The sequence below is a fragment of the Thamnophis elegans genome, chromosome Z, assembly GCF_009769535.1.
Source record: "Thamnophis elegans isolate rThaEle1 chromosome Z, rThaEle1.pri, whole genome shotgun sequence".
In the NCBI taxonomy this organism is placed as follows: Eukaryota; Metazoa; Chordata; class Lepidosauria; order Squamata; family Colubridae; genus Thamnophis; species Thamnophis elegans.
The window spans coordinates 134,772,940-134,792,157 of record NC_045558.1 but is presented as its reverse complement, the minus strand read 5'-3'; the positions used below and the strand labels follow the sequence as shown (position 1 = coordinate 134,792,157).

Below are 19,218 nucleotides of genomic sequence, written 5' to 3'. Positions count from 1 at the left end.
ACCGAACCCTGAGGCACCCCATATGTTAGGGGCCTAGGGGACGATCTCTGCCCCCCAACCAACACCGACTGCGACCTGTCCGAGAGGTAGGAGGAGAACCACTGTAGAACAGTGCCTCCCACCCCCACCTCCCGCAGTCGTCGCAGAAGGATACCATGGTCGATGGTATCGAAAGCCGCCAAGAGGTCAAGGAGAACCAGGATGGATGCATGGCCTCCATCCCTGGCTCTCCAGAGATCATCGGTCAATGCGACCAAAGCGGTTTCTGTGCTGTAACCAGGTCTGAAGCCGGACTGGAAGGGGTCAAGGTAGCTAGCTTCCTCCAAGGACCGTTGGAGCTGGAAGGCCACCACCTTCTCAACAACCTTCCCAATAAAGGGGAGGTTGGAGACTGGACGATAGTTGTTCAAAATGGCTGGATCCAAGGATGGTTTCTTCAGGAGGGGTCTCACCACCGCCGTTTTAAGTGCGGCGGGGAAGTGCCCCTCTCGAAGGGAGGCAGTAACAACCGCCTGGATCCAGCCTCGTGTCACCTCACTGCTGTTGGCAACCAGCCAGGAGGGACACGGGTCCAGTACACAGGTGGAGGCACTCACAGCTCGTATGGCCTTGTCCACATCCCCAGGGGCAACATCCTGAAACTCAACCCAGAGATGGTTTGCCAAGTTATCCTCTTGTGCCCCGCTGGATCTGCAAAAGTGGAGTCCAAGTCCGATCGAAACCGAGCAACTTTGTCCGCCAAGAACTGGACATAGTCCTCAGCCTTGCCCTGCAGGGGGTCCCCCGTATCCCTCCTATTTAGGAGGGAACGGGTTATCCTAAACAGGGCGGCTGGGCGGGACTCAGCGGACGCAACCAAGGTGGCTATATACGTTCTTTTAGTTGTCCTTAATGCCCTGATATAATCCTTGGTGCTAGTTGTTAAAAGCGCTCGGTTCGATTCGGACTTATCGAACCACAGGTGCTCTAGGCGTCTCCTCCGGCGCTTCTTCTCCCGGAGCTCCTCGGTGAACCAAGGAGGCCTCCAGGATCCGCTGACCCGGAGGGGCCGTAGTGGCGCAATCCGGTCAAGAGACTCCGATGCTGCCGAGTGCCAGAGTCTCCGCCGAACTGTGGGCGAGAGTATCAGGAATAACCCCAAGCTCCGTCTGGAACCTCAAGGGTCCATAAGTCGCCTGGGGCGGAACCACCTGGTCGGTTCCTCCTCCCTACAGTGGGGGTTTGGCCTCCGGAAGTCAAGCCTCAGTAGGCAGTGGTCTGACCACGACAGGGGTATGATCTCATTACCCCTCAGACCAAGATCACAAGTCCACTGCTCCGAGAGGAATACGAGGTCGAGCATGTGACCCGCTGAATGGGTTGGGCCCCGAATTACCTGGGTCAAGCCCATGGCTGTCATGGAAGCCATGAACTCCTGCGCTCCATCAGAGTGTTCACTGAGCGAAGGCAAGTTGAAGTCCCCCAGGACCATAAACCTGGGGAACTCAATTGCTAGCTCGGCTACTGACTCAAGGAGCGAGGGGAGGGCTGCTGCAATGCTGTTGGGAGGCAGGTACGTTAGCAGCAGACCCACTTGACCCTTGAGGTCCAACTTCACCAGCAGGGACTCACACCCAACAAGCTCCGGAGCAGGGATCCTACGAGGTGCTAAAGACTCCCGGATAACAATGGCCACACCGCCACCCCTTCCCTGGGCTCTCGGCTGATGAAGCACCTGAAATCCATCTGGGCACATCTCTACGAGGGGGACTCCTCCCTCCGTGCCCAGCCACGTTTCAGTAATACATGCCAGATCTGCCCTCTCGTCTAAATTTAAGTCCCGGACGAGGGGAGCCTTGTGAACAACAGACCTGGCATTTAGCGACAACAGCCTGAGACCAGGGTCCTGATTACTCGCGCCATCTGGCCTCAGAGTGGGACTCATAGGGCCGGAAGGAGGGATCTCTGTGATGTAGCGAGCCCTCCTTCCCCGGTAATGGCCAGCCCTAAAGTCCCCGCCATATCTGCCCCTCCCTGTTACGACCGCAATGCTCTGACCCACTCCCGTGGCCGTGGTCCCCCCAACCACCCTGGTGACCCCCGGCAGGTCCTCCGAATCAAGCATACTCAAGCACTCACACAACCAATCCCCACATAATAATTAAAATACAAAAATACAACAATAATAGCAATAAAAGTGGGTCACTCACACACTCACATACAATCCCATATACTCAACATACCTATTTAAAATTAAAATTTAGAGCTAGGAAGAAGGAAGAGGAGAAGGGAAAAAAAGAGAGGGTTTTTTTAAAGAAAAGAGAAAAGAAAAAGAAAGAATTATAAAATGCGCAGCAGTTCTATTAAAATTGCGAGTTCCGAGAGGGTCAAATGGTTCTCCACAGATGGCTTCACAGCCAGCAATAATGATGTTAAAACAGAGGCAATAATTATGTTTAAAATGAAGGCTAAGCCACGGGGAAAGGCAGGGAGGGGGGGAGGGCGTCTGTAAGGGTTGTGGTGATGGCAGTCACAGTCAATCCCATAAATTGGCCAGTCTCTACAGACACCCGACCCCAATCCACGTCCTCTAAAATAGTGTCAGTTTGATTGTCGGTTTGATGAGGAAACCGGAAGTTCAGCAAGCTGGGCAATGTTGGTTAGAAGGTACTGCGGGGATTCAATGAGAACGCCCAATGCCGCCATCATCTGTCCACCCACAGTCTCAATGGTAGCCCAGTCCAGGAGTCTTCTTTCTGGGGGTAAAACCACCCCAGGGAGTTCCCAAAATCTCACCGTCAGGGGCAGGCAGGACGAAAAGGTGGAACAGGCACTGGAATGGCCGAAGAACGCCGCCACTGTTCTCAAAATAAAGCCCGCCTCCTCGGTGTCAAATGGCCAAGATAGCGCAAAAATCACCGGAGCCTCCAAAACCGCTGGAATCGCCAAGATCTGCACGGCACAGGGGCGGTCTCCACAAGACCTCGTCCTCGCCGTCCTCGCCGTAAATAAACAGGGCAGGAAGGTGGAGTAGGTGATAAAGCCGCCGGGAAGCGCCTTCGCTGTTATCCGGTTGAGGTTCCTTTCCTCGTTGCCGAACGGCCGAAACGGCCGGAAAAGCATGGAAACCGCCGGAGTCGCTGGAGCCGGCGTCGTCCAGGGTCGTCCCAGAGTGGCAACCCCTACCGCTGGCTGGTCTTCCTGGGTCCCCAGAATCTTAAACATCCCGGGCGAACCTCCTTTCTCAAGTTTAAAATTGCTGCTGGAGATTTTTTTAGGCATTTTTGTCGGAGAAGCTCACGACGAAAAAAGCCTCGCAGCCATCTTGGTCTCGCACATTTGCATATATAACACTCTCCTTCCCCCCCAGTTATTTGCTTTGTGTGCAAAGAAAGTCCAAGCCTGTCGGTAACTTTGGTTTTTTGGAGGCAGGTTGGTGTCCTCGTGCTTCAGCTTCCCGTCCAGCGCCAGGCCTCGCTTCTCCCGGTTGTTGGTCAGCAGTGGAGTCAGCATGTAAACCTTGCAGAAGGTGGAGCTGGGAGGCAGGCAGCTTTGTAATGCAGGTGGCCTTGGGAGGTAGTCAGCTTTGTAAGGCAGGTGGCCTTGGGAGGTAGGCAGCTTTGTAAGGCAGGTGACCTTGGGAGGTAGGCAGACAGGCAGGGTTCCGCTGTTGCTGGAAGGTTTAGCTGACAGGATTTCTGCTGCAGAGAATGGTAGGCTTCTGAAACGGCTGTGGAGGCTTCTGTTAGCAGCAGGCAGGCTTCTTAGGCAACAGTAACCGTTTATTGCAGTAGCAAACAGTAGACCGGACAGTCTCTAAAGTTGTGTCTGGTAGATCTTCTCGGCAGAGAGGCAGGCAGACAGGCAGCTTCAGCCACGGTTGAGCCCACGCGATTCGTAGCTTGTCCCTGAGCAGAGGCGAGGTCTCCAGCCAAGGTTAAGCATAGGTTGCCCGTCCCTTTGACTGAAGGAGTCCGTGCCTGTGGATCTACTCAGGTTGGCTTGATCGAAGGCGAAACCTGAGGCAGTGGCAACTGCTGCTGCAGCTCTGACAGGTCTTCAAAGTATTTTCTGTTCGCGTTTGCCTGGTTGCGTTGCGACTGGCTTATTGTTTAGTTTTATTCTTATTCCAGGCTCTGCGGAATCGCGATCCCACCTTCGTCGCCAGTGTTGCATATGTTGTGAGGGATGAAGAAGCAGGAGCCATGGAATCAGAGAGTAGATGTTTATTGCGAGATGACAGCGATTCAAAAACGTCCCTGCAACTGTCAGGGTATTTATACTCGAGCCCAAAGCAACTGTCAAATGACCAGCCAATCAGAGAGCTGGTAACAGGGAACATTTGCATATATAACAGAGGGTGAGAACAAAACTCCCTTTTTACAATCTCTACTGTACTAAAAGTTCCCCTCTCAAATACCAAGGCCCCCCCTCCCCATTTCAATGGCAGCCGAAAGCAAATAGCGAAGCAGAGGCTGAGATCGACACAAATTAATTTAACAGCTGCTCTGTTTTGCTTAAAAACTGTGCTGATTCAATGAACGATAATCACAAACAGGTCGTAAAACAAGACACGGTGATTTGGTTAATAACTGACATGAATTGCAACCATAATTCTAGGCTCAATTACAGTTATACGTCAAGGGCAACCTGTTAAGTCCAAAGATGTCACAAAACTGTATTTTCTAGAAAAGAAACTGTGGTAAACTTTCTGTCAGTTGATTACAATAAGTTTGCTAATGAAGTTCTTTGAAATTTTAATCTTGTTTTTTTTTAAATTATGGCTTTACCTGTTAACTATTCTGTCATTAATATAGTGGATAGGGAGACAGGTTAATGTGGCAACCCATCTGCAAATAATATTAGTAGTTTAAATTTTGTTAGGCCTGTTCTGCAACGAGTGGGAAATTAATATTGTCATTCAATTAGGGGGAATAATATGTGTATATGTGTTAATGGTATTTCAATGCACCTTATTAATGTCTTGGTTTGTGTGTGTGTGTGGGTGGGTGGGTGGGTGCATGTGTGTGTGTGTGTGTGCATGTTGTTGTTGTTGTTGTTGTTGTTCGTTTGTTCCTGTTAATGTTTTTGGAATTTTGCATTTTAACTTTTTTAAAATAAAATAAAAAAAGAAAGAACTGTATTTATTTTATATTCAAAGGATTTTTTTAAAGAAATTGATTAATTCCACAGTGTATGAGAATTCAACCTGGGTTTCTAACCTCTTGTTCTCAATTAAGGTGACTGGAGGTCAAGCAAGAAGTTGAATAACTTTGTTTCTTTCTCTTATTCCCCAGAAAATTAATTAACAGGTTAAGAATTTATAATGGGAAACTTTGGGTCCACAGAGGCCCTTCAGTTTACTTTGTTTTATAATAGTTTAATAAAGAAAAGGAGAATTGGATAGAAGGGCTTGTGGTGGCTTAATAAGCTGCATTTTATATATCATTGTAAGTCAAAATCTTACTGCAATCCTTTTCTATAGTCCAGTGATGGATAAACTTTTTGGGGTCACGTGCCAAAAATGGGGGTGGGAAGTGCAGGGGGGTCATGTGAGGACATGCCCACCCCCATAATGCTATGTGCACGGCCCCAGCGCACATGCGCACGTGACTAGCACAACAGACACATAGACACACACACTTTATTTGCCCTCCCCAGGTTGCAGAGGCTTTCTAGGAGCCTCTAGAGGGTGAAAAACGGCCCTACAGACAACAGGAAGTCACTTCTGGGTTGCTTGTAGGACCGTTTTTTGTCCTGAAGCCTCCAGAGAGTGAAAAATGGTCCTACAAGCAACCTGGACGTTCAGGAACTGTGACTTCTGGTTTGTCCGTAGGGCCAGTTTTTGCCCTTCAGAGCCTTCAGGAGGCTTCCCTAAAGGGTGAAAAATGGCCCAATGTGCAAACCATTCAGGGAAGCCTCCAGACAGCGAAAAAAAAGCCGAAAAGAAGGCCGAAGTCATCATGTGCATGCTGAAGCTGACAGGGCAATGCCTCGCATCCCTCAAGACTGGATTACTGCAATGCGCTCTACATGGGGCAGCCCTTGAAGAGCATTTGGAGACTTCAGCTCGTCCAGAATGCAGCCGTGTGAGCGATTGTGGGTGCACCTCGGTACACCCACGCTACACCTATCCTCCGCGAGCTGCACTGGTTACCGATTGGTCTCCAGATACGCTTCAAGGTGCTAGTCGTCACTTATAAAGCCCTTCATGGTATTGGACCTGGATACTTGAGAGACCACCTGCTGCCAATCACCTCCCAAAGACCCATTAGATCACACAGATTAGGCCTCCTTCAGGTTCCGTCTACTATAGGGTGAAGAGACGTCCTGCATTTGGCGGGACAGGCACGATTTTTCATCCTTTTCCCATGTCCCACCCGCTTCTCAAAACCCCCCGCTTTATTTCAGCGCTCGCTGGCTTCCCCGCCCATCATCAGCTGCCGCTAGCTCGCTCGTTCCATTCCCCAATCTATTCTATCTACACTAAAAATCTAAGCCAGCACAGCCTGCCCCTCACTGATTGGCCTGGACTCCAGCCAATCAGTGAGCTGGCTGGGATGGAAAACTTTAAGCACGTACGAGGGTGCTTAAAATTTTCCATCCCAGCCAGCTCACTGATTGGCTGGAGTCCGCTTAAGCACGCCGTGTGAGTCGTGAGTCTCACGAGTCTCCATTTCATTTCGCCTTCGCTGTTTGTTTTTGCTGCACTGCCCTGGTGAGTAACTCCGGTGCCGGTGGGAATCGGGAGGCTTCGCCACTTCGAGTGGGCGGCAGCGGCCTTTAGCAAGGGAAGAGAAGGCCTTCCCTTGCGAGCTACTCATGAGAGGAACTGGGGGGGGGAACTGGGCAACCTGAGAGAGGGGAAGGCCTTCTCTTCCCTCGCCCCGCCCAAGCCTACCTGCCAGCGGACCCTTGCTACGAACCTCCCTTATCTACCGCAAGGAGAACCGATACCCGTGGCCGCCTCTTTTCCCTTCCGCAGCCACTTCCAGCCTGCCTTCTCACATACTGGCCAAGCGCTTCCCGCCCGTCCTTCGCTTTGGGGATTCTTCGCTTGCTCTCTTCGGCACGCTTTGCATTTAGCCCTCACTTCTCATCTCTGCCTCCCCGGCTCAGCTGCGCCCTCGCTTCCCCCACCCACCAACGATCATCCCAGAGGCTGCAAGCAGAGACTGAAGGAAGACCGCATTTCAGTTAGCGCACCTCGGAGTCACCGAAAACTTGATGCCGGCTTCCCCGTGTTTTGTTTGTAGCGAAGAATAAACTGACAGTTGGTCAGAGGGAAGGTGGGGGTGGAGGCTGAGTGTCCAAGGAAGCCAACCCAGACGGGCATCGCAGGGCGCAGAGGAACCCAGCAGACAGACGGGAGACCGGGGGGTGGGGGAGGAAGAGATCCCGTCCAGGGTAGGCTCTCCGCTTTTCCCTCTTTTTACCCTGGATGGGATCTCTTCCTTCCCCCCTCCCCCGGTCTCCCATCTGTCTGCTGGGTTCCTCTGCGCCCCCCAACCGGCAACGGTCAGTTCCAGACCCTCTAACTGGTAAATAGACCTGAGGCCATAAGTGGAATTGGGGTCCGTGGGGTCCGTGCAGGGAGGAGAAGAGAGATTCCTCCCAGCACGAACTCCACTGACTAAAGCGCTTTCACGGGCAGGGAGGAATCTCCTGTCCTCCCAGCTCCCTTTAGCCCGCAGCAGAGATCAGGCGGGCCAGAGGAAGCACTTTATTCAGTGGATGCGTGCAGGGAGGAGGGGATATATTCATCCCTGCGCGTAGTCCACTGATTAAATACTTGCTTTTGCTCACTCGAGCTCTGATGCCGGCAAAAGAAAAGTCCTTTCCTTCACCTGAATCCCGCCCGAGCTCTGATGCAGGCACCGTGGGGTCCGTGCAGGGAGGAGAAGAGAGATTCCTCCCAGCACACACTCCACTGACTAAAGTGCTTTCATGTGCAGGAAGAATAAATTGACAGTTGGTTGGAGGGAAGGTGGGGGTGGGGGTGGCAGCTGAGTGTCCAAGGAAGCCAACCCAGACACGCATCGCAGGGTGCAGAGGAATCCAGCAGACAGACAGGAGACCGGGGGGGAGAGGGAGGAAGAGATCCCGTCCAGGGTAGGCTCTCCGCTTTTCCCTCTTTTTACCCTGGACGGGATCTCTTCCTTCCCCCCTCCCCAAGTCTCCCATCTGTCTGCTGGCTTCCTCTGCGCCCTGCAATGCCCGGCGCCTCGTGAACATGGGTAGCGGCGATGTGACGCCTTTGCATCCGTATTGAGGTTGGCATGTTTCCGGTGGTGCTCTGGGAGGAGGGGGAATGATGGAGGGGAGGATGGCGGCGCGGCGGCCGGTGCCTAGAGCGGAGCCAAAAGAAGTACGTGATGGTGGCTCGGAGCCGAACGGGAAGAAAAGGCGCTGCAGGCCTGGGGAGTGGGGGAGCGGGAGGAGCGCTGGTGGTTTGTTTTTGGGGTGGGGGGCATGACGTGGAAGGGGGTGACTGCGCGGAGAGGCTCAGAGGCGGACCGTGCAAGCTCCCTTTCCCAGCGCACGCCCCTCTCAGCACCGTCCCCACTGACTGCCAGGCGTATCCGCCTCTGAGCCTCTCCGTTTTGTTCCGAGAACGGGCTGCTCGGTGAAAGGAAAGGGAGCTCCCTGGGAAGCGAGAGCAGCGAAGAGGTGATGCAGTCGCAGAATTCCCCGACACTCGCTTTTTTTTTTTAACCCAGGCTACCTCGTAGGGTTGTTGTTACGGGGCTAGACTAGGAAAGGCAGCCTCTCTCCCGTTTTCGAGAAAAAGTAAGGATGTCCATCTGGTAGAACAACCACCTGTGCAATTTGGTGGCGATCCGCGAATGTTCAAGCCATGTAATGCGTGGGAAGGCATAGAATAAAGTTAGCATACTTGAAGTGAAATAGGCTTTGGTTATGTTTAGGTTGCATTAGCTAAAATGTGCCAATACCGTCCTTGTTGGTAAGAATTGTTGTCATGTTAGAAGAATGACTAAGGCTGACAGCCTAATCTACTCTGTGTTAAATAAATAAAATGGATGGAAGGAAATGAAAGAATACAGAAAAGGTTGGTGAGGCATTTAGTGGCCTATGGATGAGAATGGTGGCTGTTTAGTAAGAAAATCTGTTTGGAATGTGCATATATATTCATATGTGGCCGTAGCAAAATAATAAATAGAAATAAAAAAGCATGAGTGATTTTTACTGATTTTTATGAAAGTGAGAGGATTAGTGAAGGCTTGGTGCAGCAAGGATCCCACTATCTTACTATTTTATTTTTCTTTATGTACACTGAGAGCATATTCACCAAAGACAAATTCCTTGTGTGTCCAATCACACTTGGCTAATAAACTATTCTATTCTATTTTACTCTACTCTATTCATTTCTATTTCAATTCTAACAAGGAGTTTAGCTTCTCTCTCTTGAAAATGTAAGCTAGCATAAGGCATTATAATGCAAGCTAGCCTTAACTTTCAAACAGTTCATTTAGTGACCAAAGTTACAATGGCATTGAAAAAAGTGTCTGATGACCATTTTCACACTTAATGACCATTTTCACACTTAGCGACTGTTGCAGCATCCTCATGGTCACGTGATCAAAATTTTGATGTTTGGCAACAGATTCGTATTTATGATGGTTTCAGTGTCCTGGGGTCATGTTTGACAAAATATAAATTTTTTAATCAAGCCCCCCCCCCCCTGGGTCAATGGTGTCCCTCTTTACCAATCTGAAAATCTGGTCACCTTAGTCTACTAGCCAATGCCATCTGGCTACTACCCGGGGGAGGGCCTTCTCTGTGGCGGCTCCAGCCCTTTGGAACGAACTCCCTGCAGAGATTCGGACCTTCACCTCTCTCCAGGCCTTCCGAAAAGCCGTTAAAACCTGGCTGTGTTGGCAGGCCTGGGGTCGATGAGTTCCCTTCCCCTCTCGAATCGTGTGGCTGTTGGTTGTTTTTAAATGCCCTGTACTTTTCGCTGTAGTTTTTGTGTTTCCCTTCCCTTCCTTTGGGTTTGTGCACCGCCCTGAGTCCCGCCGGGAATAGGGCAACATATAAATTAAATGAACCTCGAACCTCGAACCTAACAAATGGCTCCACGTGCCATAGGTTCACCATCATGGATATAGTCTTTACTATGAAATCAATAACCAATTTTGTTGTATTTAAGTACAATGACAATAAAGATTATACTTATACTTAATTGGAAGTATCCGGATAATAAATATCAGTATGTGGAATCACACCAGACAAAAATCAACAAAAATGGTTAATCACAACTTAATATACCATTAATGTCAATGTGCTTATTTTAAATAAAACTGGATCACCATCAGTGGTGGGTTGCAGGTGGTATGCCCTGTGACGGGGGTACTGGAGCCTGCCAGGAGCACCGGATACCATTCCAGTACAGTGCTCTCGAGGGCCCACCTGCCCAAGCTCCTTACCTGTCTTTTAAGTCTTCCGTGCTTCCGCTGAGCAGCTGGAGCATTGCGAAGGAAGTGAACCAGGATAGCACAGGGCCTCCCACTCCCATCCCTCAAAGCCCCTCGAGGAGAATACCATGGTCAATGGTATCAAAAGAGGTCAAGTACAGCAAGGACAGATGCACTACCCTCATCCTGCTCCTGCTAGAGACCATCTAAAAGTGAGATAATTACCATTTCTGTCCTATATCCAGACCTGAATCCTGCCTAGCAGGACTGACCTATCTATCTATCTATCTGTCTATCATCTATCTATACATACATGCACCCTTTCATCTATATATTAATCACTGTCCATTTTGAATGCTTAGCGGGAAGATGGAACAATGCTGTGACTGCAATACCCATTCAGACTTGCAAGGTTCTGTTACTGACATCTTATAATCAAAAGGTTATTAATGTGATGGAATAGCAATAAGGAGGTAGATTCTCAGGAGGGAGGGGTGGCATTCCAGAGGAGCAGGAGACAACTCAGTCCAGGAATTATGAATGAAAGAGGTAGAAAATAGTCCCTCCATGGTAGGTACATTGTACGTGCATATAGTAGAGTTCTGGCAATATTTTGTCTTATAGATGTGTGTTGTGGCCCAGAAGGAGCCATTGATGCTGCCACCAGACTCCGACAGCGAGGGGCCCTCTGAGTCGGCTCTGGAGGATGTGGAGGACCCTGGACAGGGTTCCAACTCTGAGCAGGGCGCAGAGAGGTTGGTTGGTCACCAGGAAGCGCCTGAGCCTTGGACCAGTGGGAAGGAGACAAGGGAGCGTGAGCCTGAGGTCAGCAGTAAGTTGTTCCTGGATGCCCGGCACTGAAGAGCTAATAGGCATCAGGAACAGTTGCGCAAGTACAGGAGAGAATTGCACTCAGCTGGTGGTCATTAGGCTCCTCTCCAGATTATAAAAGGACTGCTTGTGCACACGCCCCTCTTGCAGAAGTCAACGCAGGAACTAATGTTGGAGAACATTATTGTGAGCTTGGCAGGCTGGATTGCTGCCAAGCTTTATCTGTGCTGGATTGCTGCCCAAGGTTGTCTGTGCCGGGTTGCTGCCAAGGACCTGTCTGTCTGTTAATTAAATGCTGTAAATGCTCAGAGTGTGTGTTGGTGTGGGACGAGGGGGGTCAGAACAGATGTCGCCTAGAGCAACGATGGAGATCCAGTAAGTCCGAGTCAGACCGAGCGCTTTTAACATCCAGCAACAGAGCCTATCTTGGGGCAATTAGGATGACTAAAAGAACACACATTGCCTCTCTGATTGCTTCCGCTGAGTCGCGCCCAGCCGCCTTGTTCAGGATAACCCGTTCCCTCCTAAATAGGAGGGATATGAGCGATCCTTTGCAAGGCAGAGCTGAGGATTACGTCCAATTCCTCGCGGATAAAGTTGCTCGGCTTCGGACGGACCTGGACTCCAATTGCGCAGTGCCAGCTGAGGCACCAGGGGAGAATCTGGCAGGACATCACGGGATTGATTTTCAAGCTGTTACCCCTGAGGACGTGGACAAGGCCATGGGAGCTGCAAGTGCCTCCACATGTGTACTGGACTCGTGCCCCTCCTGGCTGGTCGCTAACAGCAGGGAGGTGACACGGGGCTGGATCCAGGCGGTTATTACCGCCTCCCTTCGGGAGGGGTTCTTTCCCCCCGCTCTAAAGGCGGCGGTGGTGAGACCCCTTCTGAAGAAGCCATCTCTGGATCCAGCCATTTTAAACAACTATCGTCCAGTCTCCAACCTCCCCTTTGTGGGGAAGGTTGTTGAGAAGGTGGTAGCCTTTCAGCTCGGGCGGTCCTTGGAGGAAACCGATTATCTAGATCCCTTCCAGTCAGGATTTAGGCCGGGCTACAGCACGGAAACCGCTTTGGTCGCATTGATCGATGTCCTCTGGAGAGCCAGGGATGGAGGTTATGCCTCCGTCCTAGTGCTCCTTGACCTCTCAGTGGCTTTTGATACCATCGACATGGTATCCTTCTGCGACGACTGCAGGAGGTGGGGGTGGGAGGCACTGTCCTACGGTGGTTCTCCTCTTAACTCTCGGACAGGTCGCAGTTGGTGTTGGTCGGAGGGCAGAGATCGACCCCTAGGCCCCTAACGTTTGGGGTGCCGCAAGGTTCGGTCCTGTCACCCCTCCTGTTTAATATCTACATGAAGCCGCTGGGTGAGTTCATTCGACGGCACAGGATAAAATACCATCAGTATGCGGACGATACGCAGCTGTATCTGTCTGCCCCGTGCCAACTCAGTGAAGCGGTTGATGTGATGTGCCAGGGCCTCGAGGCTGTTAGGGACTGGATGGGGGTCAACAAGCTTGTACTCAATCCAGATAAGACTGAGTGGCTGGTGTGTTTCCCGCCTACTAATTGGCCAAGTGTTCCATCTCTCAGGCTGGGGGGTCAAACAGTACGCCCCTCAGACAGGGTTCGCAATTTGGGAGTCCTCCTGGACCCACAGCTGACTTTTAAACACCACTTGTCGGCTGTGACCAGGGGGGCATTTGCCCAGGTTCACCTGGTGCACCAGTTGCATCCCTACCTGAACCGGGAGGCCCTCACAACAGTCACTCGCGCCCTTGTGACCTCTAGACTGGACTACTGCAACGTGCTGTACATGGGGCAGCCCTTGAAGAGCATTCGGCGACTCCAGTTTGTCCGGAATGCAGCCGCGCAAGCAATTGTGGGTGCATCTCGGTTCACCCACATAACACCTATCCTCCACGAGCTGCACTGGCTGCCTATTGGTCTCCAGATACGCTTCAAGGCGTTAGTCGTCACTTATAAAGCCCTTCATGGTATTGGACCTGGATACTTGAGAGACCGCCTACTGCCAATTACCTCCACTAGACCGATTAGATCCCACAGATTAGTCCTCCTCCGAATTCCATCCGCCGGCCAGTGTCGACTGGCGACTACCCAGAGGAGAGCCTTCTCTGTGGCTGCTCCCACCCTCTGGAATGAACTACCCATGGAGATTCGAACCTTCACCACCCTCCAGGCCTTCTGCAAAGCCCTTAAAACCTGGCTGTTCCGACAGGCCTGGGGCTAAAGAACTGTTGCCCCCGTCTCAAATTGGTATGACTGTTGTGTATTTTAAATTATGCATTGTTTTGTGTCGTTTTAAATTTTTGTTTGTATCCCCCTTCCCTGGTTGATTTGTGAGCCGCCCTGAGTCTCCTTCGGAGGAAAAGGGCGGCATATAAATAAAATCAACATTCAACATTCAACAGATGTGAAACAATAAAGAACTCAGCTACAAAGCATCACCATTCTTAGCTTTGGGTTGGTCAATCAGCTTGATAGTTTTGGTTGCCAGGTTTGGTCCACCTTGAAGGGCTAATTGTTTGAGAAGATCAACTCAAGTTTTAGAAGAATCGAATGAACTTTTTGTCCACAGAGTGAATTCCCTGAAGAACCAGTGTTGCTCGTAAACAAATTAACATGTCAACCTCTTTAATTAAGATGGGAATTGCATCAGAAGGAACATTCAAGTAAACCTTAAAGACATGAGCACATATTTTTTTCAATTTATAAAAATGGGTGGTTTCCTAGAAGAAGATGGTAGGTCATCTCTCCTTCCCACTTTGATCTGCAGTACTATTTACTTTGTTTCTCCAATAACACTTTCCTCTACTGATAGTTGTAGACTTTCTCACTAGCATTTTCTATCATGTAAATTGAACAGTTCTACCAATTATTTTGGTTTTTTTTTTTCCTTATCGGTCACGACCGCTTTGAAAGGAATTAAATTGTGGTTTATTTTTTTTCTAATGTTCTGAGGGAAAGGTTGGACGCATCACACCTTTTCCTATTTTTTCTAAAGATTTGGTCCCAGAAAGAACTCATAATGGAATGGCAGAAATATTGAACAGGACAGCTATGGTAACGGAGTTCATTCTTGTAGGCTTCACCCGTATCCGATGGCTGCAGATCCTCCTCTTTTGGGTCCTCCTTCTCACTTATCTTCTGACCATCATGGGAAACCTTCTCATCATCTACATCACTCTGGTTGACCATCGCCTTCATACCCCCATGTATTTTTTCCTCCGGAACTTTTCCGTCTTGGAAATAGGATTTATCTCTTCTGCCATCCCGAAGGCCTTGCTGAACTTGGCCTCAGGCAACACTACCATTTCTCTTGCGGGCTGCTTCACACAGACCTTCTTCTACTTTATTTTGGGCACTGCTGAATTCTTTATTTTGGCTACTATGTCCTTTGACCGCTACGTAGCCATCTGCAACCCTCTGCGCTACACAGTCATCATGAACAACAAATTGTGCACTCAGTTAGTAGTAGGTTCTTGGCTGATCAGTTTCCTCTATGTCATCGTGCCCCTTATTCTGCTATTTCGTCTGCCCTTCTGTGGTCCAAATGTCATCAATCACTTCTTCTGTGACAACATCCCACTGATCAAGCTTGCCTGTAGCAGCACCGAGTTTCTGGAACTGATGGATTTTCTCATGGCCACCATGACTGTGCTGGGGACTTTGGCCGTCACAATCGTTTCCTACATTAAAATCATTGCTGCTGTCATGCACATTCCTTCCAGGACAGGCAGGCAGAAGGCTTTCTCCACCTGTGCTTCTCACATTGTGGTAGTTTTCATCACCTACGGGAGTTGCATTTTCATGTACGTCAAGCCCACGCAAAGTGGCGGGCTGGACCTCAGCAAGACGGTAGGTGTCTTGAACAATGTAGTTTCCCCTTTGCTCAACCCTTTCATTTACAGCCTGAGAAATAGGCAGGTGAAAACAGCTTTGAAGGATGCTTGTGGATGGAAATGAGAACAGTTTTGGAGGATGATTGTGGATGGTGAGGAAAACAGCTTTGGAGGATGGTTGGGATAGAGAGAAAAACAGCTTTGGAGGATGGTTGGGGATGGAGATGAGCATCTACTAATCGGGGAAATGATCTCCTTCAGTTCCGGAACTCTGTGGGACACATGAGAATGAATGGAGCAGTGTGTAAAACATCAGAATGACTACTATGTGTAGAGCCCATACTTCAATCCTTCAGGTGAGAAAGTTGATGGACTAAGAGAAACGGCAAGAGAGACTGAGAGAAAGAAAAGAAGGACTTGGAAGAACATTTTTTATCTTTTGTTATCGTTGTAGATGCTGCTCAATTTCAAAAGACCAAAAGATTCGGGTCTGCCAGTTGGCCTGGGTTCTAAAGAGGGAGTTCCACACTTGAAGTACACTATATTGCCAAAAGTGTTTGTTCACCTGCCTTTACTCGCATATGAATTTACTGTAAGTGACATCCCATTCCTAATTCATAGGGTACAATACGATGTTGGTCCAGCCTTTGCAGCTATAACAGCTTCAACTCTTCTGGGAAGGCTGTCCACAAGGTTCAGGAGTGTGTTTATGACCATTCTTCCAGAAGTGCATTTGTGAGGTCACACTGATGTTGGACAAATTTACATGGCCTACCACTTCGTGGCGGAGTTGCTGTCGTTTCCAAACACTTCCACGTTCTTATAATACAGCTGACAGTTTGACTGTGGAATATTTAGGAGTGAGGAAATTTCATGACTGGATTTGTTGCACAGGTGGCATCCTATCACAGTTCCACGCAGGAATTCATTGAGCTTCTGAGAGTGCCCCATTCTTTCACAAATGTTTGTCAAAACAGTCTACATGCCTAGGTACTTGATTTTATACACCTGTGGCCAGGGAAATGATTGGAACACCTGATTCTGATTATTTGGCTGGGTGAGCGAATACTTTTGGCAATACAGTGTACCTATTGGATTGCTTGCAGACTCCCCCTCCCTCCTTCTTCTTGTTCTTTACTCTCTACCTCTCCCTCTTTCTTTTTTGGTAAACATATAGCTGTATTTCTACATTACATTCCTTTTCATTGTTTATTTTATTGCTCTATACTCTTGCTTCAGAGAGAGAGAGAGAGAGAGACAGACAGACAGACAGAGGGGGGAGGGGGAAGAGAGAGGGAGGAGAGAGGGAGGAGAGAGATGAGGAAACTTTGGTGCTCTGAGCTTGCTTATTGTTACATACATTTGTGTCTGTGTGTCTGTGTGTATGAAAACAAGCTCGGAGAGCACCAAAGTTTCCTATTGCGCTCACAGCCCAAGGATAGAAACTATCTTTAAACCTGTTTGTTCGGCTGTCTATGGTTTGATGTCTTCTGCCCGATGGTAGAAGTGCAAAGAGACACTGACCAGGGTGTGAATCATCTCCGAGTATCTTCCTTACTCTGCTAAAGCAGCGAGACCTGGCGATGTCACTCAGTGGTGTACATGTACAATGTCTCCATTCTATTCAGTAATTGAAATACTTATTGTTTAAAAAAATAATTTTTGTTGAACAATTTAATCTTTAAAAACAGAAAGAAAAACACAAGAAGAAAAAGCAAAACACGAAACATACATAATAATGTAAAGCAATTATACAGCCTTCTGAATCGGCTTCCATATTTAGCCTTTCTAGTTCTCCATTTTGCATTGCCTTCCTATTGCTGTTACTTTGTCCTATAATATAACAACAGTAGTAGTAATATGTTGTGGCCTGGCAGGAGCCGTTGGCCACCAGGTGGCGGCAGAGCATTGCATCAGAGGGAGTGTTCAGGGAAACACTTGGGAGTTGTTGCAGGATGCACCCCATCGAAGGGTTACTCGAGGGAAGGAACAACTGAGTACTTACAGGAGATGATTGCGAGCAGCTGTTGCTCATTGGGATCCTCTCCTGAGTATAAAGAGACTGCTGGTGCCACGTCCTGGTTGCAGAAGTCAACGTTCCGTTCCTGTTCTAGTGATTGTTCTTGTTCGCATTCACAAACTGAGAGAAGCCAACTTGGATAAGTGGGTTGAGATAAGAGAAGCCGGGTTTGCATTGGGGTTGAGTTATAGGACTTTCTGCCGGAGCTATTATCTTTGTTTATTTGGGCTTGCAGCCAACAAGAGCTTGGACTGATTAAAAGAAACCTTTTTAGTTATGTGGCTTTTAGCTTTCATTCCTGGATGGAGAAGGTGGGTCAGAACAGTAACATAATAATATTAATTATTTATATCACTTTTATATTTTACATTCTCTATTTTCTGTTTTGGCTTCTGTTTTCTAGCCACTTATAAATTCTATTCCAAATTTTATAGAAATCTGATTCTTCTCTTTCTTTTAGTTCTATTGTCATGTTGTCCATCTCTACACATTCGAGTACTTTTCTAATTATTGTTTCATCTGCGGGTGTATGGATTTTTTTCCAGCTTTGTGCCGAAGCAATCCTAGCTACAGTGAGAATATGCATTATTATGTATTGAAGTTCTTCCATTTTTGGATCTAATAGTCCTAATAAGAATGCTTCTGGATTTAGTTCTATTTTTCGCTCTGTAATTTCTTCCAACAATTTCCGAATTTTGCATCAGTAATTAAAATATTATGCCTCCATTTATGTAGTAAGTATATTATTATGCCAAGGCATCATACAAGACCAGTACTAAAATATCGCCAATAAGCATTACAGTAGCATGTAAAATGCTAGACAGGGCAAAAAAAAATATGTAAGGGTAGAAGTTCATTCTCCGAGCTTGTGGGTTGGTTTATGAATATTTCATTACCAGGCTAGGTAATATCATCAGTGGCATTTAGGGTAGCTCCCTAACTCTGCTGAAGATGTTACCTAACCTGGTAAGGAAACATTCAGAAACCAACCCACAAGTTCAGAGAATGAACTTCCACCCTCATCCTATGCCCGAGCTACAGATATTCATCAGAAAAAAATATGTTATGCCCATGGTTATTGTTCTAACAGTTGAGTTGGCAAGATATAAATCATGTGACAATGCTATACCTGTTTCTTTAAATCATACTGTAAAATGTGATTGGTAGCTGTTTTCCCCAATCGGCCATAAGAGGGAGCCAGAATGACTGTTAGCTCTCTGTTTCTTAGATGCTGGGCTGATCTGATCTGAGTGTTTTGGAAGCTGGCTGTTAGAAAGTGCCGTGAGCTATTGTAAGTTTTGCAACTGCTAGCAGACTTTGAGTACTGAACTGATTATATGATACTGGACTATGTTATTTGGATTATCCCTTAACTGAAAGACGTTGATGACTGACTGTCTTATCCGTGTATGACTTGGACTGTTTGATGGACTCTGATACCTCTATTTCCACGAAAGTAAAAGCCTATTTAAACTGCAGTGTCTCTGTATGCTGGTTTGTGTATTCTCCAACACAACTTTCACAACGCTTCTTTGAACCTATTCGCTCTCCCAATGGGGAGCTTACCTAACATTTATCTGCACTACTATAGATTGGGACCTTGAGGGAAGTACATCACTGAGTTGTAAAGATGATCTTAGCATTGGCACTCTGAAATACCAAAGTCCTCTTTTCCATTTCATTTTCTTCCCTCCCTTCTGTGGGAAGTTGGCACCTATCCCTCTCCTAGGAAAATGAGATATTTTAGGAAATATTAAAAGGGCAGAATATTTTACCTAAAAGGGAGGCAAAAACTCACCACCACCCTCAACTTTGTCAATGGGCCATTAAGGCCTGGGCGAGTCTACATAACGAAGCTCTACCTCCTAGAGGCATAGCCATAGTAGGAATTGCCCAAAGCCCTTTCATTACATCATCGCCCAGGAAGGCTCAACCAAGCTTGGGACTACAGAGTTACCCCTGCACGGCCCCATCAGTGTCTGACAACCAATCAGAATACAAGCTCAAATTCAAAAGCCCAGAGAGGGCATAAAACCCAGGCACTCTCAGCCTCTCTTCCTTTTTTAGCCCAGAATCTCAAGCCATGTGA

At 48.3% G+C, this 19,218-nt stretch overlaps 1 protein-coding gene across 1 annotated transcript; it reads left to right on the top strand.

The window, feature by feature from the left end:
- The first annotated feature begins 10,212 nt into the window (after positions 1–10,212).
- On the top strand, positions 10,213–19,218 carry LOC116521903 (olfactory receptor 49-like). The gene is made up of 4 exons (XM_032236540.1): positions 10,213–10,235; positions 14,336–15,208; positions 16,290–16,328; positions 19,197–19,218. The coding sequence occupies exons 1-4, from the start codon at positions 10,213–10,215 to the stop codon at positions 19,216–19,218; spliced, it is 957 nt and encodes a 318-aa protein (XP_032092431.1).